The sequence below is a fragment of the Mustela lutreola genome, chromosome 5 (assembly GCF_030435805.1).
Source record: "Mustela lutreola isolate mMusLut2 chromosome 5, mMusLut2.pri, whole genome shotgun sequence".
Lineage (NCBI taxonomy): Eukaryota > Metazoa > Chordata > Mammalia > Carnivora > Mustelidae > Mustela > Mustela lutreola.
The window spans coordinates 139645689-139671240 of record NC_081294.1 but is presented as its reverse complement, the minus strand read 5'-3'; the positions used below and the strand labels follow the sequence as shown (position 1 = coordinate 139671240).

Here is a 25552-nt window from a genome sequence, read left to right as displayed (position 1 = left end):
TTTCTCATTTTATTTTAATAATTTCTGACTTATTTCCAACATTTAAATCTGCTTTTAGTATTACTAAGTAGGAAAATTTAGAATATAGGTATGATACTGGCTTTTTCTTATTAAAGAAATCTTTGTTGAAAGCATAAAACTCTGTTAGGAATCTTGTTAGTCAAATATAAAACCCAAAAGGCTATTGAAATGCATCTTGTATATGGGTTTTGTGTTTTGTTTTTAAAGATTTTATTTATTTATTTGAGAGAGAGTGAGTGAGTGAAAGAGCAAAAGCAGGGGAAGCAGTAGAGGGAGAGGGAAAAGCAGGCTCCCCACAGAGCAAGGAGCCCAGTGCGGGAGTCGATCCCAGGACCCCGGGATCACGACCCAAGCCAAAGGCAGATGCCCAAACATCTGAGCCACCCAGGCGCCCCTTGTATGTGGTTTTTGTTTGTTTATTCAGAGCTGTTCTGTTTCATCCAGTCATAGGAGCCTTTTTTAATTTTTGTTTTTGAGCAAATGAAAATGGATGTTTCTTTTATATCGGCATGTTTATTTTCATTATCCCAATATCTGAGATTAGTGTGTTAAGTACTTGCTTTTTTGTGTTTGTTTTCAGTAGTATCACAGCACTTCTCGTGTTTTGAAAGTATTTCAGTGTTACTGTCACTTACTAACATTATGTCCTTCACTTACAGGGTGTGTTTGACCATCGAATGAAGTGCTGGCAGAAATGGGAAGACGCTCAAATTACTTTGCTCAAAAAACGTGAAACTGAGGCAAAAATGATGGTTGCTAACAAACCAGATAAAATACAGCAAGCTAAAAATGAAATAAGAGAGGTGATTAATATAAAATGCTTTACTTACCACTTTACTCAAATTTTTCATGAATCATTCATATATGCATAATTTTTCATAAATTCTTTTCTGAACCATTCAACACTAGTCATTTTTCCATAATTTAATGAACTGTGTTGGAATTACTTTAACATTTTGATCATCATTAAAATCTCCAGAGCCCTTTGGTATTTCCACATGATTATGGAATGGATAAAGAAGCACACAAGGAAAAGATTTAAATTAACCTTTAATAATTTCTTTTGAGATGGTCAGTTTGATTTCAGTTGCTTATTTTATGTCTAAGAATAGCTTTAGAGCATAGACTTACCCACATTTAGCTTTCCAAGCAACATTATCCCCCATATATATGTACTATATATGGTATTTTAGTAAATTTATATAAGTTTATTATAATTTATACACTTTTTTTGCCATGCTTCAATAAGGAAATTGAAGAGGTAGGATAACCTTTATATTACTAAAAGTAAATGTACCTGCTCTTTGAAGAGTATGTACCACTGTTTTGGTTACATAGTGGGAAAATACATTTCATTGCTTTAAGTCTTCAGTTATTTTATTTTAGCTACTCCATTGGTCACTAATCATAATGTTTTGTTGTTTCTGTACTGAACTTAATGTTTACCAGTAGGTCTTCAGTAGATCATAATTCCACGTTTTTTTTTTTAATCTGAGCATTTAATATAAAAATTGTTTTTAAATGTTTATTGTACGGTTTTCTTAATTTAAAGTATTTCCATGGGCATATAAATTGTGGTGAACATGTATTCTTGAACTTGGCAGAATGTTGTTGATACATTATGAAACAATGATTTCAGAAAGAAATGATAAAACTACCCCAACACTGCAAAGTTAATAGTGAATTTTATATTCAAAAATCTTTTCATCTGTCTTAGTTATATTTAATTAAGCTCTGAGGATTGTAATTGATTAAGTACTAGAATATCCTAATCTTGAGTATGTGTCTGACAGTGAAATATTAATGAAAATTAAGCTGATAGGCATTTCTAGTATTGAAAAAAGTTAGATAAAAGTTTGAATGATCCTGGGGACGCCTGGGTGGCTCAGTTGGTTAAGCAACTGCCTTCAGCTCAGGTCATGATCCCAGCGTCCTGGGATCGAGTCCCACATCGGGCTCCTTGCTCAACAGGGAGCCTGCTTCTCCCTCTGCCTCTGCCTGCCAGTCTGTCTGCCTGTGCTCGTTCTCTCCCCTTCTCTCTCTGATAAATAAATAAAATCTTTAAAAAAAAAAAAAAGTTTGAATGATCCTGAATTGGGCTTTGCCCTTATGGAGCTTCCTTAGGGTTGACAGAAATTAAATTAAGTGAGTGATCGTGACAGCTAGTTCTATACTATTTTCCTTACAAAAATTAAAAATCTGTGCATTTTTGTTTGTTTCTATTAGTGGGAGGCAAAAGTACAACAAGGAGAAAGAGATTTTGAACAGATTTCTAAGACCATTCGAAAAGAAGTGGGAAGATTTGAGGCGAGTATAATGACATGGTCCTAGTGTGCTATGATTTTGTAGTAAAATCAAACTTAGTTTTGTACTGATGGACTTTCTTCTTTATTGTACTACAGAAAGAACGGGTGAAAGATTTTAAAACTGTTATTATCAAGTACTTAGAATCATTAGTACAAACACAACAACAGGTAAGCTAATTTTTTTATATCTTATTTTATAACATACAAACTTCTTCTAGAACTTACTTTTGGTATACTTTTTCATTTTAAAGATAGCAGTGAAAGAAAGTTTTTAAATTTAATGGAGGAATAAGGAACAGAGTAGGAAAAAAACTGATGACCACAGAGGAAAACATGGTAGTTAAATTGGAAACTTTCAGGTCGTTTTTGCCTTTACTCCTAAACTCTAGTTGAGATACATTTTTCCCAGATTAAGGTGAGGAGAAACTTGCTGAACAGCGTTTCCCTTTTTCAGTCTTCCTAGGTTTTATTTCCCCAGTGATCACACCTGTTTGAGTAAATTCTTATAATAAGTTCTCTTCCATAACAGAACTTAAAAAACTGGCTTTTTTTAAGCTTGGGGGTGGGGTTTTTTATTGTTGTGATTTTTATTTTATTTTGTGTGTAGTAGGTGGTAATGGTATGCCACAGATAGTATTTGTTTCCTTAACTAGAGAACAGAAGACCACAGATTTTAATTAAAATCTGTAATAAGATAATATAAATTTGAGTAATCAGATTATTTGATGTCATGAATTGAAGAATTTCTTTATCCAGCTTTAAAATATGTGGATTAGAAAGTTGCTTATATAATATGTAATAGATTGATTTTTAATTGAGAGATGACATTATACCTTAAAATTATATTTAGTCTTTAAATACTTCATAAGATAATTTATGTGAATTCATTTTTAAAGGAATTGTTTTAAATGTAACTTTACTTTGATTAATTCTGTGGACTACGGAAGAAACTGGCAGCAGATTCCTTTTACTCTCAAACACATGTCTGTTTCTTGCCTAATACTTTTTTCTTCCACCTTTTTGCCATTGTGTTTTGCTAGAGTAACATAAAATGTGAATATCTTCTGAATTAGAATGTTATCACTTTAAATTGGAAAAGTTCATTGCAGTTTTATTTAAGGTATTCTCACTTAATTTACATTAACAGTCTGCTTACAGAGTTTTGCATAAATAAAGAAGATCTTAAGTTGTGAAGTTTTTTAAAAAAAATTTTATCATTTACATCAAAAACTGAAATTAGCCTTTAGTAATTAACATTTTTAATAATTTATACTTGAATTACATTGACAGACTTCAGAATTAAAAGTTTAAATAATCCCTCATAGAACTAGACTTTAGTAAATGTTATTCATTGTTAGGTTTTTAAAAAAATGCTGTATGGTATATATGCATGTAAGTCACAAAAAGATAATTAGAATATCTGGTTATGATCCGCAGCTGATAAAATACTGGGAGGCATTCCTGCCTGAAGCCAAAGCCATTGCCTAGCAAGAAGATTTCTGTTACGAAGATCTTGGATGTTTGTTCCAGTTATGCTGAATTCCGCAGTGAAATCATTTAAAACCATCTAAATAAACCACTCTATATTTTATGAATTACATGTGGTTTTTTTATATACATATATATGTGTATATATATATATATATATATATACTCTGACATTTTATTACAAGCTGCATGTCCTGACCCTCTTGGAATTAAGCGGACTGTGGCATGACGTTCTGCAGTACTTTGCTGAATTGAACACTATTGTGTCTTAAATACTTGCACTAAAAAGTGCACTGCAAGGCCAGAAAATTTTACAATATTTTTTCTTTACATTCTGTAGTGTGTTCACCCTCTTTATGAAATGAATTATCAATGCATTGATTAATGTTCACTTATACATTCCTGTACAGAAATTATGATTTTGTGATTACAGTAATAAAATGATATTCCTTGTGAATTATTAGTAACAAATTATTTGGGTATGTAAATATGTTAGAAAGCTTTTAAAAGCATTTTTAATCAGGAGAAACTTTTGCTTCTAGATGTACATAGGTGATGCTGTGATCCATTAAGTTTTTCTTAGTTGACAGAAAAAGCTGAACTCTTTCATAAATGATGAAATGAGGGCTAAATTCTCTTCTGAAATCATCATAAACCAAAGAACTTTTATCTTTTGATTCTGCTCTGGGGAATGCTCTTGTCTTGAGTAAGGGAGAGAATGAATACTTCCTTTGCTTGTTTTACTCCCATCCCTGTTACCAGTGTCCAAGTTAGGAATTAGGAAAAAAATGTATTTCTCTGCTTCTGTTACAAGTTCTGTGATTTTGCTCAACTTCTTATCTTCAAAGTCCTAGACTTTGCGTGTATTTGATTTATTCTTTGCCTTTTCTTTGTTTTTCATTTTAAAGTAGGTAAGATCATCTATGGTTGTACCTGACAAAGAATGGTACCATGCTGAAATTCCCCATGATTTGTTGAAAAACAAGGATAACGTAAAGTACATTTGAAGTAAAATGAAATTTGTCTTTGGCACCCTTCTTAGTGATTCTGTATCTTGTTCAGATGGCTGTTACCTCATCCTTGATGCTAGGGAAAGCTTTGACTTGTGACTGGCATCACAGTTTTCATTCTTTAGAGTTCTTAAAGATGCCCCTCTTAAGCTTACCAGCTCCATCTCCCTGCTCAGTCAAGTATGGTATGTGGAACTGAGCCCTCTCTAGCACTTTACTGGATACATATGTCAGAGTATTCTCAGGATATGTTTGCTTCCACCTGTTCCAGCTGAAGTTTAAACCCTGCTGTAGACATTACTGATTTTTAGACTCCTGAAACTCAGAAGAGTACATTACTGATTTTTAGACTCCTGGAACTCAGAAGAGTACTAACACATAATATGTTAATAAGAAAGACTTGATGAACAGGAAACGAAAATCCTAGAAGATGCAAAATTATACATGCTCCCCTAAGAAGAAGAAAATTAAGCAGAAATAGGACTTCTCCTGTTGCTTCTGTTACAAATAACTTAGAAACTTTTGAGAAATGAGCAGTTCATTTTAATCTATATCATAGGCTATCTTGTTGGACCATTAGTACCGAGCAAAATCTACAGTGATGTTCTACTATTGCATCCACCATCACATTACTTCCAAAGGTACAGTTTACATAGTAGGTTAATAACTTAGTTATTCCCGTCAAGATCTTTCATTCTTCCGTGGTATGTTCATTAGAATATTCAGTACCTCCAAATAAAATAATATTTTCATTCTTGATCAAGCTGAAGAGAGTAACAGACCCTGAACCCGTTCCAGACTTCATTTCTCTTAACAGCCTTCGCCAAAAAAAGGAGTCTGTTGGAAATATCAAGTAAATGATACGATCCTCCGGTAGTTACCAACCTTTTTAGTATCTTCAACACTCAGCCCACCTCTACCTATCAATCTCCACATCCATTCATGTGACTAAAATACTTTCACTCCAGTAAATAGAACAAGGGCATTAATATTGCTGATAACATAGTCTTTAGTATAGGTCTGATTTTTTTTTTTCTTAAGCCAGATAAAGAAGGACTAAACCCGTTTAAGTGGGACAAGCTGAACCTGGAGTCAACATACATGTGTACAGTCTTGGTTCTGTCACTTTGTAGCTACGTGCTTTTGGCCTTCTCACATAAAACTCATCTATAAAACAAGGGTATAAGACTGATTTTCCTGAAGTGCCTTTCCACTTTAAAATAGTTTGCTTAAAATACCAAACTTCAGTATCAATATTATTCTATTAGGAAATCAAATTTAATTAAAATCACCTATTAATAAAACAAGGCTAGAACAAAAATAACGTCAAAATAAGATTTCTAAAACCAAAAACGATGTTTTCCTGATGGTATTTTGACAAGCTATTTTCAACTATCCAGCTCGTTTTATACATGCATATATATTTATAGTAACCTCAAAATATCCTTGTTTCATTGTTGCTCTTCTTTAAACTTTTAAATTACCTGGATCTAGTAAAGTTTTACAAGTTCCTTGTACAAGTTGTTTCATGAATGGTCTTTTAAGAAGCCTTTTAACAAAATCAGGTTTTCTGGAGGAATAGAATCAGATAAATAGGGAGGAGTATGTATATTCTCTTAAAAAATGCTTCTTAATGTCTAAGGGAATTATGAAGACTTACATTTTTCTGTCTTAATGCATATGACTAGTTACAAAGCTGATGGCTACTTCACTTTCCTTGTTTTGTCTCCCTGCTTGGGTATAGTCCGTGACTCACAAGAGTCAAGGATGGACAGCAGAAATTCAGTAATAGTAACTACTACTGATAGGTTGAGCATAAGTCTTCTTGTTTTCAGGGTAGTGAGGAGGAAAGAGAACACGTGTAAAAAGTCTATTCACTGGCTTGGGAACTGTGCAGGCATTTTCATATCCTGTTCCTTAGTCTGGAAATGTGTGTATTTCTCCATGGGACATAGTGTGTGTTTCCAAGTATTGAAAAAAGACTTTGGAAAGAACCACCATTCCCTTCCTTATCTGAAATCTAGAGTCTGATTAAGTATCATTGCTAACTTTCACAGTGAAGGATTTGGTTTCAAGTAATAATGAAGGTAAATGGTTGACCAGACGGAATTAGCAAGAAGAGGGGAATGACGAGAGTGATGTAAATACAAGCTGACCCTTCTGTTTGTTTATAATCAGGGTTATTAAGAGAGGTCACAGTCATCTGTGGATGAGGTCCATAAGAGTTGAGACTTAAAAAAATGCAACGTGAGCCACATAAGTAATTCTGAGTTTTCTCTAGTCAAACTTGAACAAGAAAAAAAAGTTAAATATTTAAACCCAGTAGCTCCAAAATACTATTTCAGCATGTAATCTGGTATATCAAGGATTACTGTGATACTTTACCTTCTGGTTTTCATGTTAAATCTTTGATATCCAAAAGTGTTTTACCCTTTCATTACCTCTCCATGCACACTAGCCACATTGTAAGTGATGAGTTGTCACACGTGGCTAGTGGCTAGAATACTGAACAGTACAGGTTTGAACAACGCCTGTGGAGATGGGGGCTAAGTCCCAATAGCTGGTTTATTTACAATCTCATACGCAGTGAAGAATTTGAAGTGAGATAAAAGGGACTAGTCGCTGTTGCTCTCAGGTATGATCTAGGTGCAAGACTTTGCAGCTTAGTTCTTTGCAGATACTGGATACTTGGTATCCACTGTGCATAAATTGTAGCACTGTGTTGCCAGAAGCCACTAAAGACTGTAGTACAACTTCTTTTACTGATGAGCAGATCCAGAGCTTGAATCCTTAGGATTGAGTTGATTTTTCCTGTTTTCCCTCTGTTAACCATCTGTGAACATTCATTCTTGAAAATGTGTGATAAGCTTTTCAAGATTCCTGTTCTAATCATTAACATATATAATTTGAGGAAGTCCTCTGGCATACAGAGAAGTCATTTCTTCAAACTGTTAATTCAGAAGTGGCTAAGAATAGAAGATTGTACAAACAAGAAAGTTGTGGCTTGTTGTCTAATCTTTTAACGTATGCGAAGAAATTAAAAATGCTCACCTTCCTTTCTCTTGTCACATACTTTTTAAAAAAACTTTAAGGATTGAATAATTAAAAGTATTTTTTTTAACTAACTGGGTCAAGTGGAAACTTTGTAATTAAAGCCAATTAAGGTGAAGCTGCCTGTTAATACATAGGAAGTTTTTTGTTTTTATTAAGGCCAGTTAATGGGATAAACTGCTTTAAGAGGGAGTACTTTGAGAAAAAAGAAGGTTCTATTTTAAATTTATATATATACCTATGTAACTGTTTAATAAAAACTAAAATCAGACAAAATTTAACAAAACTAAACAATAAATTGCCTTATTGCTTCCATAGTCAAGTCTCGAGTTATCTCTTGATTTTAACTTAAATTTTCCAGATTTGGGGGCGCCTGGGTGGCTCAGTGGGTTAAGCCGCTGCCTTCGGCTCAGGTCATGATCTCAGGGTCCTGGGATCAGAGCCCTGCATCGGGCTCTCTTTTCAGCAGGGAGCCTGCTTCCTCCTCTCTCTCTGCCTGCCTCTCTGCCTTCTTGTCATCTCTCTGTCAAATAAATAAATAAAATATTTAATAAATAAATAAATATTTTAGAAAAATAAATAAATTTTCCAGACTTTTATTTCAAATGTTCTCACTATATAAGTGTGTGTGGATTTGTATGTGTACATAAATATTTGTGTACATGCATCACTGTAGGCTTTTCAAACAACTTAGTTTCTAAATTTCAGTTTAAAATGTTTCCCTGCCTCCTATAGTTGAGACATAAAACAAACTTTTTATGCTGTCATTTATGTTGCTTGGTACCATTATTTTACCAAGACCGACTTTAGTTGATTCTGTTTCTGAAATGTATTCCCTTCTTTCTTTTTCTCTCCCAGAGTCCAGATCTTATGACCAGATACCAGAACTGTCTTAAGTCTGTGAAACACACATTCTTTCACTCCCCATATACTGTCAGTCCTGCAATCTGCTACTAAAATTACCTTTCTAAAGAATTCTTGCCACAGTACCATTCACAGAATTCCTCAGTAGACCCCCCCCCCCCCTTTACAGACTACAGATACAGTTCCAAATGATACAAAACCTGGTCTCAAACTACTGCCTGTCCTGGCCTTATTACCCTTTACCTTTGCTTTAATCGCATGATGCTGCTGTCTTTGTGTGCATGCTCTAAGCTTTCTGGGTCCTTGCTGCTGTTGATGTTACCTTGTCTTGAGTTAAACTTTGCCCCTTGACCAGCAACCATTTAAATCCTATCCATTCTTTAGACTAAGGTCAAATTTTAAAAGTCCACATCTTCCATATATCCTTTTTAGACTCCTAACTAGAAGGACTCTGGTAATACCTTGTGCCTTTCAAACTGTACTAAACTGTTGGCTTTGTTGCATTATAGCATTATAGCTTTGTTGCATTATAGATGGGCTATCTACTTTGATTAGTCTATGTGCCCCTTGAGGAATGACTATGCCCTTGTTAGTTCTCATAGAACCTACAATGGTACAGTCACAAGATGTGTATAGTGCTGCATCTAGCCCATGAGTTTAAACCCTAGCTCTAGAATCTACGTGATTGACTTTGAGCTCATTATTTTTCTATAAAACCTAGTTTCCATCATCTGTAAGGGGAGAGTACTGATAGTACTTGTTCAGGTGCTCCTTAAGGGGATTAAGATCATTGATGCAACTTTCTCAGCAGTAGCAAGTGCTTAATAAATACCAGCTATTTTATCCAGTAAGTGTTTACTTAATATCTCCATCTGAATGAAGTACCTGCATTTTGGCTATTTGGGGCTTCTATAATAAAATGGGTGTGCGCTTGACTAGATAAATGGGTTTACCAGAAGGATTTCCTCGAAGAACACTGCCCTTGAGTGTTGGAGCCCTGGGGCTCTTGGAGGTCTGGGGTTGAGGTGGGGGGGGTGGCGCTTCTAGTTAAAATCAATTTGTATTCAGCCAAGAAAAGTTCAGAACTACAAACGGGTCTTGTCAAGAAATGAGCTAGAGAACTTTAAAGGAGCCTGGGGACAAAGAACAGAAGGGTGCCAGAAATGTGGGACTTGCTTAGGGAAAGAAGTTATTTCCACCCACAAGAACTTTGCGGAGAACTTTGTAAGAACTTTGAATATGTTGTAGACTAAAGGAAGTCATAAACAATGAAGAAAAATCACAGAGAATACAAATGTGATCATAGTTGAAGGAACAGGGGTGGGCCAGCCAGGCGTCAGTGAGGGTTTGACCACTCAGTGGAAGAAAGGAGTTAGTCGAAGCAAATGGGAGATATAAGTGGGTAAGTTTCATTCAATAAATATTTGTTCAGTCTCTACTTTGTGTCAGGCCCTGACGCAATGGATTGAGATCAGGAAAATAGAAGGAAATTGCCTACAATGATGCCCAGAGTTTGGACTTTGATGACTTCAGATACTGCTGCTTTGCTTAACCGAGATCTTAGAGGAGATGTAGGTTTGGGGAAAGTGAACTTCTTTGGGGGTGTGTTGTCTTTGAGGTACTTTTGGACATCCAACAGGAAAATACGAAAGCAAGTCAGAACTACATATTGTATCATTATAGAAATGCAAACATGCTCTCCCTTCAAACCATGACTGTTCATGAAAGTGTCAGAGAACAAACAGATTAGTTTGTGAAGGACAAGTCCCGGGTAAAACTAATCTCTCAGGTGAAAATGAAGTTAAGAAGTCTGGTAGATGGAAAGAGTCTCAGTAAGAAGTAAAGATATTTCTGAACGAAAAGGAAGGGAAGGTTGCATGTATTTGGAAATAAAGACTGAAAGCTCTTTTCTTGGGGAAGTAGGAAATTAAGCCCTCGGGGTGTTATCAACAGGAAAGTCAAAGATTGCTGGTCAAGGAAATGGTACATGTTTGGAAAACAAATGCGATGAGTAAGGGGTAATGACTCAAAGTTGGAGATCATGAATTTACAGGGAAGCCAACCAAAGAAAGTATCCATTTTTTCAGCCATGAGGCCTCACACAGATGATTGGATTCATTCAGAACTAGGGATTGTTGACAGGTGTAAGAGAAAGTTAAGGGGCAGGGGATTTCAAAAATCAGTTTAAAGGACTAGTGAGACAGGCACAAATTGGGAGATACAGATGCGATGATAATGGTAAAAGGAGAAAGTCAAAGAAGGAAGCCTAAGTTACAAAAATGATATTAACTATTAGTAATATTGGCATTAAAGATTTTATTTCTTTATTTGACAGAGATCACAGGCGGAGAAGCAGGCAAAGAGAGAGGGGGAAGCAGGCTCCCCACTGAGCAGAGAGCCCAACACTGGGCTTGATCCCACGACCCTGAGATGACCTGAGCCAAAGGCAGAGGCTTAACCCACTGAGCCACCCAGGGACCACCTCTGCTGTTTATTTCTAAGTAAATTGCATGTTCTATTTTTCGAGGTGTCAATTTTAGACATCATCTACTCTTTTTTGTGGCAAATGGACATCTTGGCCATCTGTCTTCCTCAACCTTTTGCGCAGCCCCCCCCCCCAGTGTAATTAGGTTAACAATTCCCAGTTAAAACAGTATTTAATACTTGGAATATTGTGCCTATACAAATATTGTTTGTCTACAGAAAGTTGTAGTATATTTAATGATTTTTTTTTCTTTTTTTAAAAAAAAGTTTTTTGGGGATTTGCTTTGTGGTTTTTTGGTTTGATTTAAATTCAAGTTAGTTAAAATATAGTATGTTATTAATTTCGGGGTAGAATTCAGTGATTGATCAGTTGCATGTAACAGTCAGTGCTCATTACGTCATGTGCCCTCCTGAATGCCTATTCCCCAGTTATCCCCATCCCTAGCCCACCTCCCTAAACTTTATTTTTCAGAACAATATTAGATTTATGGAATCTTGTGAAAGTAGTATATATAGAGTTCCCCTCTCCATCTCCTTCACTCATTATTAACATCTTCCATTAATATATACATCGGTTAGAATTAATGTAGTAATTATGCTGTTGTTAAATAGAGTGCATTATCTATTCACATTTCTTAGCTTTTGCCTTAATGTCCTTTTTCTGTTCCAAGATGCAGTCCAGGATGCCACATTACATTTAGTCTTCTTGTCTCCTGCTCTTCTTGGTTGTGACAGCTTCTCAGACTTCCCTTGCTTTCAGTGATTTCCTACTTTTTTCCCGAGGTAAAACATGCCTTGATTTTTTCATTTGGTTGGTGCGTTTCTTAAAATGTATTGCTAATCTTCATGCCTTCAAATAGTCTCTTCGTCCGTCTTCCCACGAGACCACTCACATCCAGGTTATCTAGCCTGATTGTTTTCCGTAAGCAAAGTCTCCTGGGACCTTCTGTTTTCCCTGGACCTGTTATCTAATTGGATGTCCCTTGCTTTTGATTTTGGAAGTACCTTTAGCTTTCTCCTGGGGTTTATTTCCTACATCCTGGGTCTTGTGCCTTCCTCTTTCTTCACTTACGCTCCTCTGTTGGTGTAGTATATTTTGCAGTACTTTTGTAGGTTGAAAAGAAGATCTGTTAGAAAACATTGTGAAGACAGCTTTCAAAATGTCTGTTGCTGGAAAGAGGTTGCTCTAGTCTGGACCTTTTCATACCTGGCCCACAGTGGTAATTCTGAGGATTCCCTTTGCTTCTCCCTAGGTTTTACCTCCTGTTCTCGATAGCCCATGCCTTCCTCTTTCTTGGTTCAGCCCTCATTTTGGTGGATATACAGAGTATCCTGGAAATGGATACATAGAAGCCATACTTCGAGACTTTATTTTACCTTAGTTTTTCAATGATAATTTAACTGAGTATATGTTGAAAATCATTTCCTCTAAAATTTCGAAGACGTGGCCTCATTGTCTTCTAGCTTCCAGTGTTGCCGCTGAGAATTCCAAAGCCATTCTGTTTTCTGATCTTTTGCGTGTAAGCTGTTTCCCACCCCCACACTGCCCACCCCTCTGGAATCTGTAGGATCTTTTATCGCCAGTGTTCTGAAATCTTACAGAGATTTGCTGTTGTGTATGTCTGTTTTCATCCAGTGTGGGTGCTTTCAATCTGGAAACATGACATTCAGTTCTGGAAATTTGCTTGAGCTGTTTTGCTCATGATGTCTTCCCTTCTGTATTCGTCTTCTCCTTCTGGAAGACCCATCGTGGATATTGGATGTCCTGGACTAGGGCCATTGTTTTTCTTATATTCCCCCCCTGTCATTTGTTCCTACTCTCTGATTGTACTTTTTAAATTTCTGACCATTTCTATTTTTAAGTCCTCTATCGCTCTGAGAATATTAGTGACAGTTTACTTTTAAAATTATTTTCTTACTTTTCTGTGTTTCTGTTTCCTCAAAATTATTTTCCTATTTTGGTCTCTCTTCCATGTTAGATGGTTTCCTCAGACATCTGTTGATTTTTTGGATATCTCTTCCTGTTTAGCAATGGGAATTGAAAGCTAATTAGATGGTCTGAGCATAGTCATGGGACCTGTGAAATTTGAGAGTCACTGAAGAGTGGTATCATTGGGCTCTTTGTAGGGAACTTCAAATGTGGGTGTCTCCAGGTTTTTCTTCTTGGGCTGCTCAGATTGCCCAGAGAATACCTTTCCTGTGTCCTGCCTGGAAGGTAAAGGTACACAGCTGCAAGCCTCTGTACGCGTTCAGCACTCATCATTCCAGATGTGTATCATCATCAAAGCCCAGACCCCAGCTGTTTGGGGGTAAAAGTTTTCATGCCCTCAGCCAGGCTATCAACTTTCAGTGCAAAGACTCTCTTTTACCCTCTTTTGTGGACATACTCTCCAGAACAGCGTGGAGCTGGGGAGGGGCCTAAGGCATCTTTTGATTCTCAGCTTTCCCTCCATCTCAGCTTTCCCTCCATCTTCCTTATTTTAGCCAGCTACCTCCCATTCTAGAGGTACCCGCTCTTCCCTATTCCTTGTTACTGGGCCTTTTGACTTGTGCTGTGTAAATGAGGTTGGTTTTCAGCTTCCTCATTTAAATTTGGCTTTTTCTTGTTTGCTAAAACAGTTACTTCTCATCCATCTGCTTTCTAGCTTACAAAAATCTTGTTGCTGTTCCCTCTCTTCCTGTTTTCCCTATTTTTATGGGTTTAAAAAAAAAAAAGGTAAAGGAAAAGTTCCTTGTCTTATATTGAGGCTGGAGGAAGAAGTGAAATTAGTCATGGATATTCAGTTTGCTATCCTAACTCAGAAATCTCTACATGGGGTTTTTTAACAGCAACATTATATTCATAGTATAGATACACTAACATTTTTAAATCCATAACATGATAGAATTTGTTTCCAAATTTTTGCCATCACATTCTTGTACATACCTTTCCTAACCTGCACATAAAGAACTACTTTTAGAAGTGAAATTTCTTTTTTATTTCTTTTCTTTTTTTCTTTATTTTGTGTTGTTGTTATCATCATCATCAACGACATCATCGTCGTCATCATGTTAAATGCTAAAATAATGCAGAGCACCTTGTGGCTCAGTCAGTTAAGTATCTGACTTGGTTTCAGCTTAGGTCCTGATCTCCAGGTTGTGAGATGGAGCCCCAGGGAGCCCCAGCAGGGAGTCCAAGATGCTTTCCTTTTCCCTCTCAGTTGGCCCCTCTCCTGGCTCATGTGCACTCCCTCTCTCTGTCTCTAAATATAAACAAATAAAATCTTTAAATAAATACTTAAATAATACCTTGTCTTATTTTTTAATTCTTTTTTAAGTTTTTACTTAAATTCTAGTTTGTTAACACAGAAGTGAGATTTCTAGACTGACTGTGTCCCTTTGGAACTGTAATAGCTACTGTCAGCTTGTCGTTGTTCCGAGATGGTCCCAATGTACGGACTTACCAATAGTACTTACTTCCCCACATCTAATAGTACTTACTTCCCCACATCCTTTCCGATACTGGAATAACCTTTGAAATTTTGCCAATCTATAAGTTGCAAAGTGATACCTCATGATTCAATCTGCGTTGCCTTGATTACCACTGGATTTGAGCATCTCTGGTGGCTAGCCTCCGGGATGGCTCCATTTAATTTCCTGCCTCCTGAGACTTAAGCCACTGTATGGTCTCTTCCCTCATGGAATGAAGCCAACCTGGGTAACCAGTAGCATGTTACAAAAACGATGGAGTATGACTTCTGAGGGTAAGCAATAGAAAGTCATGGTGGTCTCTCCCTTGAGCTTGTGCAGATTTCTTGCCTTTGGGGGAAGCCAGCCTCCCTGTCTTCAGGACATTTAGAGAGACTGATGGAGAAGTCCAAGTTGCCAGGGATAGAGGTCTCCCACCAACGACCAACAGTAACTTGCCTGGCATGTGAGTGAACCAACTTGTGGCCTAGTAAGTAGAGTCTGAAAATGACTGAGTCTTGGTGGACATTTTGACAATGGCCTAAGCTGCTCCCAGATTCCTGACCCACAGAAACTGTGGGAGAGAATAAGTATGTATTGCTTTAAGAAGCTAAATTTGGGGTAATTTGTTATGTGTTCATAGATAATTCATGCAGACTTTTGGGTTTATTAGCATTCTTCTGGGAAATACCTGTTCAAACTGTGTCCATTTCTTATTCTTCCCTTAAGAAAATATGTATTCTTTCATATAAAATACACATTAATCCTTTGTTATACATGTTGAAATATTTTTCTCTTTTATTAAATGTTTTTTAAACTTAGCAGTCTTTGGTTTACACTGCAGTTGACCTTTGAACAACGTGTGTTTGAACTGTGCGGGTCCACTACCATGTGGGGTTTTTTTACAGTACCGTATGTGTATTTTCTTTTATGATTGTAACAATATTTTCTCTTCTGGAACTTACTTTATTGTAGGAATAGAGTACATAATACATCTAACATAGAAATTACGTGTTAATTGAAGGTTTGTGTTTTGGGTAATGCTTCTGGTCAGTTGTAAGCTATTAATAGTAAAGTTTTGGGGGAGTCAAAAGTTATACATGGATTTTCAACTGCAAGGGGGAGGGGGCCAGTGCCTGGACCCCACTTTTATTCAAGTGTCAAGTGTAATTTTAAATCCTTATATAGTCTAAAAGATCTTTCCATTAATGCCTTTGACATTTTGTATATTGCAATTAGAAGACGTTGTCCACATTAAGGTTTTATAGCTTTAGTTTTTCATAGAGATTTTTTACTATATATGGAATTCATTTTTAAAACCCATTTTATTTTTCTTTCAAATGGATAGCCAGTTATCCATAAACTATGTATTATACCTTTTATTTAAACACCACTTATTTTTAACATATAATAAAATTTTACAATTTAAACATTTATGAAAACTACATAAACACCATATATTGAATACTTTTTTTTTTTACCCCCATGAGTTTGAAATAACACAGTTGTTCCATACTATGTTGCCATATAGTCAGGGTTATGCTTCTGCATTAGTTGGTTCCCTTGATCATTTGTCTCATCTGTTCCAGGATCACACTAATTTCATTACAGACTGTCCCTGACTTACAGTGGTTTAACTCGAGATTTTGGGACTTTACAGTACTGCAAAAGTGGTTCCTACTGCGTAGAAACTATTCTTTAAGTTTTGAATTTGCCTCTTCTTTCCAGTGACGTGACATCCAGTAGCCTGGGTGACGCTGGGCAGCTGCAGGCAATCAGAAGGGTAAACAACTGACACACTTACAACAATCTTTTTTTTTTTTTTTTTTTTTTTACATTCAGTACAATATTCAATAAATTACATGAGATACTCAACAATTGTTTTGTAAAATGGGCTTTGTGTTTGATGATTTTGCTCTAATAGAGACCAACAGAAGCATGGAGACAACTGAGCGTGTCTGAGGTTGGCTAAGCTAAGCCACGATGTTCAGTAGGTTAGGCTTATGAAGTCCATTTTTTAAAAAATATTTTTTATGTATTTATTTGACAGAGAGATCACAAGTAGGCAGAGAGGCAGGCAGAGAGGGGGAAGCAGGCTCCCTGCCGAGCAGAAAGCCTGATGCGGGCCTAGATCCCAGGACCCTGGGATCATGACCTGAGCTGAAGGCAGAGGCTTTAACCCACTGAGCCACCCAGACACCCCTATTAAGTCTACTTTTTTACTTCATGTTATTTTCAACTTACAGTGGGTTTATTGGGACAAAACCCCATCATAAGCCAAGGAAGATCTGTATTATGGCTTTATATATTTTGATGTCATATAAATTAACTTGTCCCCTCATTCATTTTTCTTCTTGTTCAAACTTGCCCTGACTATTCATTCTTCAAATGAATTTTAGAATGTACTTGTCACTTTTCTTAACCTGTTGGGGTTGTAATTGTATTCTCTTAATAAATCATGTTGGTGAAAACCCCTACCTTTAAAATATTGATTTTTGAGGTACCTGGGTGGCTCAGTGGGTTAAGCCTCTGCCTTTGGCTCAGGTCATGATCCCAGGTTCCTGGGATCGAGCCCCACATTGGGCTCTCTGCTCGGCAGGGAGTCTGCTTCCTCCTCTCTCTCTGCCTGCCTCGCTGCCTACTTGTGATCTCTCTCTCTCTCTCTGTCAAATAAATAAATAAAATCTTTAAAAAAATATATTGATTCTTCCTATCCAGTAATGTGATATAGCTATTTTCAGATCTTCTTTTATGTCCCTTAATGAAGTTTTTTAGGTTTCTTCAGAAGGTCTTGAATGTTTGTCATAAAGTTTATCCTTAGACATTATGAGGCTTAAGTGTTAAAGAAATTGTTCGGTTTTTCATGTTATTTTTTAACTGATAAATGTTGGTGTGTAAGAAGTCTGTTTTATAGGAAATCTATTGAGTAGTATACATTGATTTAGTATATGGCACCTTACAAAACTTTTATTAATTCTAATCATTTTTTAGTTGACTCAGTTCTGTGTAGATCACTTCATCTACAAACAGCTTTAGTATTCTGTCTTCCTACCCAGTATCTGTACCTCTTAGGTCTTTTGCTTGTCCTATTTCACAGGTGAGGGCCTCCAGCAAAATGTGAAAGAATAATTGTGGTTAAGAGGTGCCTGGGTGGCTCAGCTGGCTAAGCATCAGACTTGGTTTTGGCTCAGGTCATGATCTCAGGGTGGTGAGATGGAGCCCCGTGTTGGGCTCAGTGCAGAGTCTGCTTGAGATTCTGTCCCTCTCCTTCTTCCCCTACCCCTTGCTCATGCTCAGTCTCTCCCTAGGAAATAAATAAATAAAATATTTTTTTAAATAGTTGTAATAAAATTATCGGCACTGTTAATAATGTTTCCTCAGAGGAAGCTGAGTAGGATATTTGCTTTGGGATTATGGTAGCTAAACTTTATTAACTTAAAAATGTTTCTTGCTACTTCTAGCCTGCTAAGGATTGCTAGGAAGAGGCAGACTGATGTACTAATGGTTTTTTAGGATTCACTGAGATATTCATTTATTTTTCTAATAGGGCAATGTTGAGAAGTACATGATCAGATCTCCTAATGTTTAGCCATCTTTATATTCCTGGGATAAATTTATTTGGTCATGATGTATTAGTCGTACAATCGAATGTTGAATATGTAATATACATTCCTGACAGATTTTGCTCTGAACTTCTAATATAGGGGCACCTGGGTGGCTTAGTCATAAAGCATGCAACTTTTGATCTCGGGGTTGAAAAGCAATATAAGTTGATATTTAGAGCAATTTATCATTAAATTTGTTGAAATACGTTTGTACCCAATATTAGGTAAATGTGGCATTTTTAGTATAAGGATTTTATACCCAGATTCTAGCAGAATTTTATTATTTTGCTGATGTAAATTTTTTGCTTCTATTAGCAGATACTAACTGTTCAGTGTCTTACATAGGTATTCATCTTGTATTTTTGTTAAGGTTCTGAGAAGAAATCTAGCTAGCTTGTCTCAGAGAGTAGATTCAGTCTAAAAGTTGTATAGGCACAACACAATAATACATTTGCCATGGTCTCTGTAGCACTATTCTTTTCTCCCCTTCTTAGGGGTCACTCACAGAACTTGGATAGAAATTTAGCTCTTCTAACTATTAGGTAGTAATTTCATAGTATTTATTTCCTCTGAGCCTCAATTATGCCTCTGTAATCATTGAAATAATAACAGTCCCACTTATGGCTGAGAGCTTACATAGATTTTCAGCAAGGCGAAAGTAAAGTACACACTGCTATTAGTAGAATACAACAAATATTGTTACTAATACTCACATTAATGCACTTAATTATATATTATGTGATAATAGATAATTTTGTAATAATGTAATTAATATTAGTAGGATCCAAAATTTAGAATGCAACAAACAGGCTTCACTCGGACCATCTGTCAGATCTTCATAGATCCACACATTTCTGCCTTTTAAGTTCAAATAAGTGAGCCATGCCAGACAAAAAAGTATATGCCAAGCTATCAGCAGACTTTGGGGAAAGGAAGGTATAGAAAGCATTTTAAAAGCTCAGTCAGGGGGCAGCTGGGAGGCTCAGTCAGTGAAGCACCTGCCTTCAGCTCAGGTCATGATCCCAGGGTCCTGGGATGGAGCCCAATATCGGGCTCCCTGCTCAGAGGCGAGTCGGCTTCTCCCTTTCTCCTGCCCCTGCTCTCTCTCTTTCTCTCTCCATCACTCTAATAAATAAAATATTTAAAAAAAAATTAAAAATAAAAGCTAATCAGCAATCACTAGCGAAAGGACTTTATGATTGCATAGTCCTGTGTTACATTACCCACTGAGACTTTTTTTAAAAGACTTTATTTTTAATCTCTGAACACAACATGGGGCTCTGACAATCCCAAGGTCAAGTCATACGCTCCACCGACAGCCAGCCAGGCACACCTAACCACTGAGACTTCTAACAAGTTGTTTCAACCAATCTGGAAATTGTTTTTGGTCTTCTGCCATCAGCAGCCATTACTATTTTATTTTATTTACTTTTTAAACTTTAAGACTCACCATTTTTTAATTTTAATTTTTAAATTTTATTTATTTATTTATTAAAGTAATCTCTGCTCCCAGTGTGAGTTGTGCCCTCTTCTGACCGAGGATTCTTATTCTAACAATAAAATACAGGAGCACTCCTCCTTAGTCCTTTCCAGTCCTACTGCAGGTAACACTTCTTCGTGGGGTTATTAGAAAGCTTCGTACTGAAACATGCTTGTAACAGTATCTGCTACAGTAACTGCTGCATTCTACTGTTTTTGTAAAGATGGAATATTCTAATGCTCCTATAAAGCTTTCAAGAAAAATGTGCAGGCAACAGGCCAAGCAGTGGATTAAAAAAAAAAAAAAAAAAAGTTGTTTTTTTGTTTGTTTTTTTTTTTTTTTAAGCTACACGCTGAGCAGTAGAAAAGAGGAAGAGAGGGTCTGGTCACAGAGCACAGCTCTCTGCTGAAGCAAGGAGTTCTGAGTGGCAAATCCTGGAGTTGCAAGTGTGTGGGCAAGGAGGATGGCTCTTCAGACGAGGCTAAGGTAAGAAGACTCTGCGGGTCCCCATCAGGCAAGTTCTTAAAGCAAAGGACAGGATTCGTCCTCTTCTCCAGGACTTAGGGACTCGGCGTCAGCTTTAGAGGTGACCAAGTTGCAATGTACCCTGGCTCAAGAGCAAGCTGAGTTAGAAGCAGTTGTACGCCTGCAGCCCTAAAGATCACTGGCCCACAAGTCACCTCCAAGTTTCTGTTCTGCTCCAAGCTCCGACCTAAGGAAGAAACTCAAGAGTTTCCAAAGGTAACCTGATCAAGTTTCCTGAATTGAGACACTTCATCTTTTAGGTTAACTTTCAGGTTATTTGGTCCTGGCCTGACATTTGAAAGAAAAAGAAAATAGGCCTTAAAAATGAATTCCACAGATAGTAAAAAATCTCTGGGAAAAACTAAAGCTATAAAACCTGAATGTGGACAAAGTCTTCTCATTACAGTATACAGTTAACAGTTAAAACACGCAGCTGCTCAGAGGCAGCATTTTTAAAAAACTGGAGCCAGAAGCCAGAGAGTGCGTCTCCGGGACCCGCTGACGTTCGGGTTCTGTATTACAAACACCATTCCCAGCTCCGTCGGCCAACTGAGAACGAGACGCCGACCTTGGACTCAAAGGCAAATAGAAAAAAGTCTTGGTACAAGTTGGAGGGTTCACTGCTGTTAATGCCAGTCCAGAGTTAAAAGACGAAAATCCTAATCTCGAGAAGAGAAGGCGCTCCATGCTTTTCAGCTCCCCGCCGTCCTGCACATCGCTCAGGGTAGCGTCTGGCGAAATGCAAACGCAGCGCCCGCCGGCGCCCGAAGGCCACGGAGCGCCCGGGTGCGGCCGGGCCCCCGGCGACTGGCGCGGAGGCGCGCACACCCCTTTTCTGCAGACTCACAGGTTTTCAGGCCCCGCCTCCTCCGGGCCCAGCTCCGCTCCGCCACCCTGTGGGCCGCGACCCAGGGGTCCCCAGCCCCGCGCCCTCCGCCGTCGCGCCCCCGGCACTCGCCCCGAGCCCCCAGGGAGAGCGGCGCACGGCGGGGGCGGCGGCGGCGCCTCCGGTCCGCGCGGCGCAGCGTCTGGGTCCCGGGGGCGCAGGGCAGGGAGGCGGGGCGCTCGGCCGGGGGCGGAGCTGCGGCCGCGAGCCCGCCCCCGCTCGCCCTCCGCCGGCCGGCTGGAGCGGCCATGGAGGTCTACATCCCGTCCTTTCGCTACGAGGAGAGCGACCTGGAGCGGGGATACACGGTAGGCGCGAGCCGCGGCCGGACAGGGCCCCCGAGGCGGGACCGCGGCTGCTGAGCGCGGAGGTGTCCCCGGCCGCCGCCGGCCCTGCGCGGGGTGTCCCCTGGCTGCCCTCCCTTCCGCGGGGCCTGAGGCTGGGCTGCGCCCCGGCGCGGTTGTCAGGGAGACGCCCCCACCCCCATCTGCCCCTCGCCCGAGCTCGGCGGCCGCGGGCGCCCGGGGCTCCGCCGGTTCGCTCCCTTCCCCCTCCCGGCCTCGGGGCAGCAGCGGCGGGACTCAAGCTCCGGCTCGCGACGCTCGCCGTTCTCTCCGCCGCCCGCCCTCTGCAGCCCGGGGTGGGCTGCGTCCGCGTCTGGCCCAGCTGCCCCCGCTGCCCAGGCAGGAGTGGCCGCGCCGCGCATAGATGTTGGCTTCCAAGTTCTGTGGGATTCATTCAGATGGAAAACATGCTAATCCAAAAAAAAAAAAAAAAAAAAAAAAAAAAAAAAAAATCATCATTTGCAGCCCTTTATTAGCCAGAGTGAACACATGCGTTGCTTTGAGATGGCTTCCAAAGTTTTGTTGTTGTTGTTGTTGTTGTTGTTTCCTAGTTCTGGTAGGCCATGAAAGGACATAATCAGCTGCTTATTGCGCACCTGTTCCATACCTAAGCGGGATCCCTGAGAATTAGGAACAGGGCCCAGATCTCCAGAGTGGAAGAGAGGGTCGGGATGGTGAAGACCAGGGCCTGGGACCTTTGCGCGAGTTAGCAAGTAAACTGTAGGTGGTTGGTTTCCCAGTGAACTTAAGACACCTTCATCTAGACGGTTATTGCCAGAGGGAGACGTGCCTCACCCGGGCGCGACCTCGGAAGAATCTGTTTCCAGTTGTTAAAGACCAGGTAGGAGGAGAAGATTGCAGAGGGCAGACTGAAAGGACTGATGGAATGTTCATTTCGAACTCACTCACTTGCTAAACAGCAGTTCTATTAATTTGGCAGAGTATTTTAACCTTTCTTTTCCCTAACTATTTGTGGGTTTTGGTGACAGCCTGTTTGGAACCTTCCGTGTTTTTATAGGGAGAATTAAATCTCCCTCTCAAGGGAGTTTTTAGAATTAGGAGTGGTGATTGAAAAAAAAAGAAAATCCAGGGAGTATGTGGATTTTTAGGATTAAGTAGACCTCTGGGTTCAAGTGTTCAAGTGTCCTAAGAGAAGTACTGAATGCCTTCCTTTGGGTTGGAGACGGGGGCAGTGGGAGGGGCGGGCAGCTGAGCTCTGTTTGGCCATTATTTATATAAGCTTTATATAAATATCTCTTCCCGATGAATTAATAGTTGGTTAAACATTCTGCATCTTCTTTAAAAAGGGGGGGAATTTAACTTAAATTTGAACCTGTGCGAGGCCTTTTCCTTAAAGCCTTGAAACCTTGCTCGTCTTTCATTAATCCAGGTGTGTCAGCCCCACCCCTCCCCTCCGCTGTCAGCATCAGCAGCCTAGGAAGGCCTGCTGTCTTTGGGGCATTATTTAGGATCTGAAGATTACAGCCTGCTTGTTTAGTCTTTTGATGTGTTTAGATGAAGGTGGTCTCAGTAGTCCAAACTAAAAGTTACTTACCTCCGCAAATAAGGACTTTGAAGTAGATGGGAATTAAGGCTTTTTGGCCATTACTGGTTATTCTTTTCTTACAGGATCTGTGTTTTCCCACACTGTTTTCCAGTATCTTTTGATTACTCGTATTACGACCAGGCGTGTGCTGGCTTGTGACTTAAATTGATTTGGAAGGAGCCCTTTTCTTGGCAACCGTGGTAGTCTGGAGATTGCTTATATGATGAAAGTTTGTGTGCTTTGTAAAAGCTTACTTTTTAAAAAAAATCCTAACTCATTTAGATTGATAACCACATTGTTGAGATACCTCTGCAAGTGATTTTTTTCCCTATGTGCCTCAATGAAACAGCTGTTGGATACCTTGTTCCCTTTGAGCAGCTGTTTTATCATTGCACAGAATAAGACTATACTTTTGGGGATCATTTCCTTCAGGGATCATTACTATAGTTTGTTATAATTGCACAGCAGTTTTTATTCATTTAGTAAATATTAACTGAGTACCTGCTTGGTGTCTGTATTCTAGGTCCTAGGAATTTAGCGGTGAATAACATTTCATCTTTTTAAAAAACCCTTAGAATTTACAAATATAATCTCAGTTTTCTGTACAAGAAACTGGTGAAATAATGTATACTTCAGAGTAAAAAGCATCTTTTTTCTAAGGTGATTATGTGTATTTAAGAATATGTAAGGAGTATTGCATTAGAGCAAATTCAGTGATTGGAGGATTATAGTAAAGAAGTGTGGTTCTTCCTTGCTTCTAGTCCCATGCCCTCAAAACATAAAACATGGGGTTGCATTCTTAGAGACTTTTTATGCCATGAAAACATATGGGTTTCTTTCTTAGAATAAATTGTAAGATTTGACTATAACTGTCATCCTGCAGCATGAATATCTTTCTGTACCGATATGGATAGGTCTGTCTCCTAGCTACTAGCAAGGGGATCCTCCTCCTAAGGAACATGCCATCATTTGTTTACCCAGATCTCTTGTTGCTGGCCACTAACACTTGCTTCTAATTTTTAGCAACTGTGTCAGAGATGTTGAAATGAGACATCCCTATACATGGCTTTTTTTTTTTTTTTTTTTTTATGGCTACGGCTAGGATTTTTGTAGAGCCTTAACTAGAGTTGGTACTTCTGGGCCTTTTAAAGTTTTCATGGGTAATGCTCAGTTGTTACTCAAGAAGTTTATACAAAGTTATGCCCAATGTACAAGGTAATTTACCTTTAAAGAGTGAATTTTTGCCTTTTGAACCCTTAAACATTGACTGTGGGCTTGTGGGATGTCAGGTGTGGAATTGAAAGGTAAAGGGATGTTGCTCCTGTCCTTAGAATTCTCAGCCAGCAGGGGCAAGGTAGGGACGCGCTAGGGTGCCCTGGTGTTATCTGGCAATCTTGAGGAGGAAGAGGGCTCTTCTGCACTGCCTTGAGGTCATGTGTGGTGTGGGGTTGGGGGTTGCTTAGGAATGCTGACTTTTGAAATCTGGCTAGGTTTTTGCTGGCACTGTGAATTCTAGAAGGAGGAAGTGTAACACAAAATCTCATCTCAGGGGAAAGGCATTTTAAACTCCCAGATTCATCCGAACTAAAAAAGAAAAAGAAAGAAAGGTGAGGGGGGAACCCTTCTAAATCATCTTAATATAAAGAATCAGGAAAGGATCTGCTACCCAAATTCACATGAACTCAGATGTACTTTGTGGGAAGGTTATTCTCTACCTGCCCTCTGTCCCCATAGCTTGGATGTTAACTGTCTGTTTCCCAGCTAGGCTCTAAACTCCTTGAGACTAGCACAGTGCCAGTTTCTACTGCTGTATTCCAGCGCCAGGGTCTATCCCACAGTAAGAATTCAGCACTTGTGTGATGAATAAATAATGAATGCATGAGTCTTCTAATAGGAGAAGGAAACCCAAAGAGCGGTGATTATGAAGCATGAAGCAGCTCGGTGGGTAGAAAGGGGTCAGGGAGCAGACTGGAGTTTCCGGTAGCAGAAAGGATTGTGCAGGCACTTGACAGAGGAAGGTGGAGAGAGATCCACTCTCCAGCCTGAAGAGCTGGAAAGGAGTATGTATGGACTTCAGCCGCAGACACTGGGTTTGAGGAAGAAAGTTACATGATGAGCTTTGCATTTAGAAAGATGACCCTGGAGTTTTAATCATTTAAGGGATGGTAGCAGAAGGAGAGAGAAGGTGTGAGGCGGAACTAAGGCCACTGTGAAAGGAAGATGACAAGAATCTCCAGGATCTGGTGACCAGACGTGAGGCAGGAATGTGACTCCCCTGGGCGCGAGTGCCGTTGGCCTACTCAGAGCTGAAGCAAGGGGGAGATTTCATGTGGGGACCTGTTGTGTTTTTCGTGATTGGTGAGGCTGTTTGATTTTGAAGCTCAGGATAGAGGTCTGGGCTAGGAATATGGCTCTAGAGGGTCATTCAGCACAAAGGATGAGAAAAGCGTAGCAGTTAATGCTATTCCTAGGAGGAGAATATAGAGTGAAGAAAG

The 25552-nt window shown here is 39.1% G+C and overlaps 2 protein-coding genes across 3 annotated transcripts in view; both read left to right on the top strand.

Annotated features, from left to right (window-relative positions):
• SNX2 (sorting nexin 2) overlaps positions 1 to 4272 on the top strand; it is a 56307-nt gene extending 52035 nt beyond the window's left edge. The window contains exons 12-15 of the mRNA XM_059175747.1: positions 681 to 824; positions 2248 to 2328; positions 2424 to 2495; positions 3765 to 4272. Of these exons, the coding sequence (XP_059031730.1) occupies positions 681 to 824; positions 2248 to 2328; positions 2424 to 2495; positions 3765 to 3815 (348 nt within the window). The 3' untranslated portion in view covers positions 3816 to 4272. The remainder of the gene's footprint in view (positions 1 to 680; positions 825 to 2247; positions 2329 to 2423; positions 2496 to 3764) is intronic.
• Positions 4273 to 21347: 17075 nt separating this feature from the next.
• SNX24 (sorting nexin 24) overlaps positions 21348 to 25552 on the top strand; it is a 161891-nt gene continuing 157686 nt past the window's right edge. Inside the window, exon 1 of one of the 2 annotated variants that reach the window (XM_059175744.1) lies at positions 21348 to 21475. In XM_059175744.1, coding sequence (XP_059031727.1) covers positions 21416 to 21475 — 60 coding nt within the window. In that variant the 5' untranslated portion in view covers positions 21348 to 21415. The remainder of the gene's footprint in view (positions 21476 to 25552) is intronic. The other variant, XM_059175745.1, reaches the window with a different exon arrangement.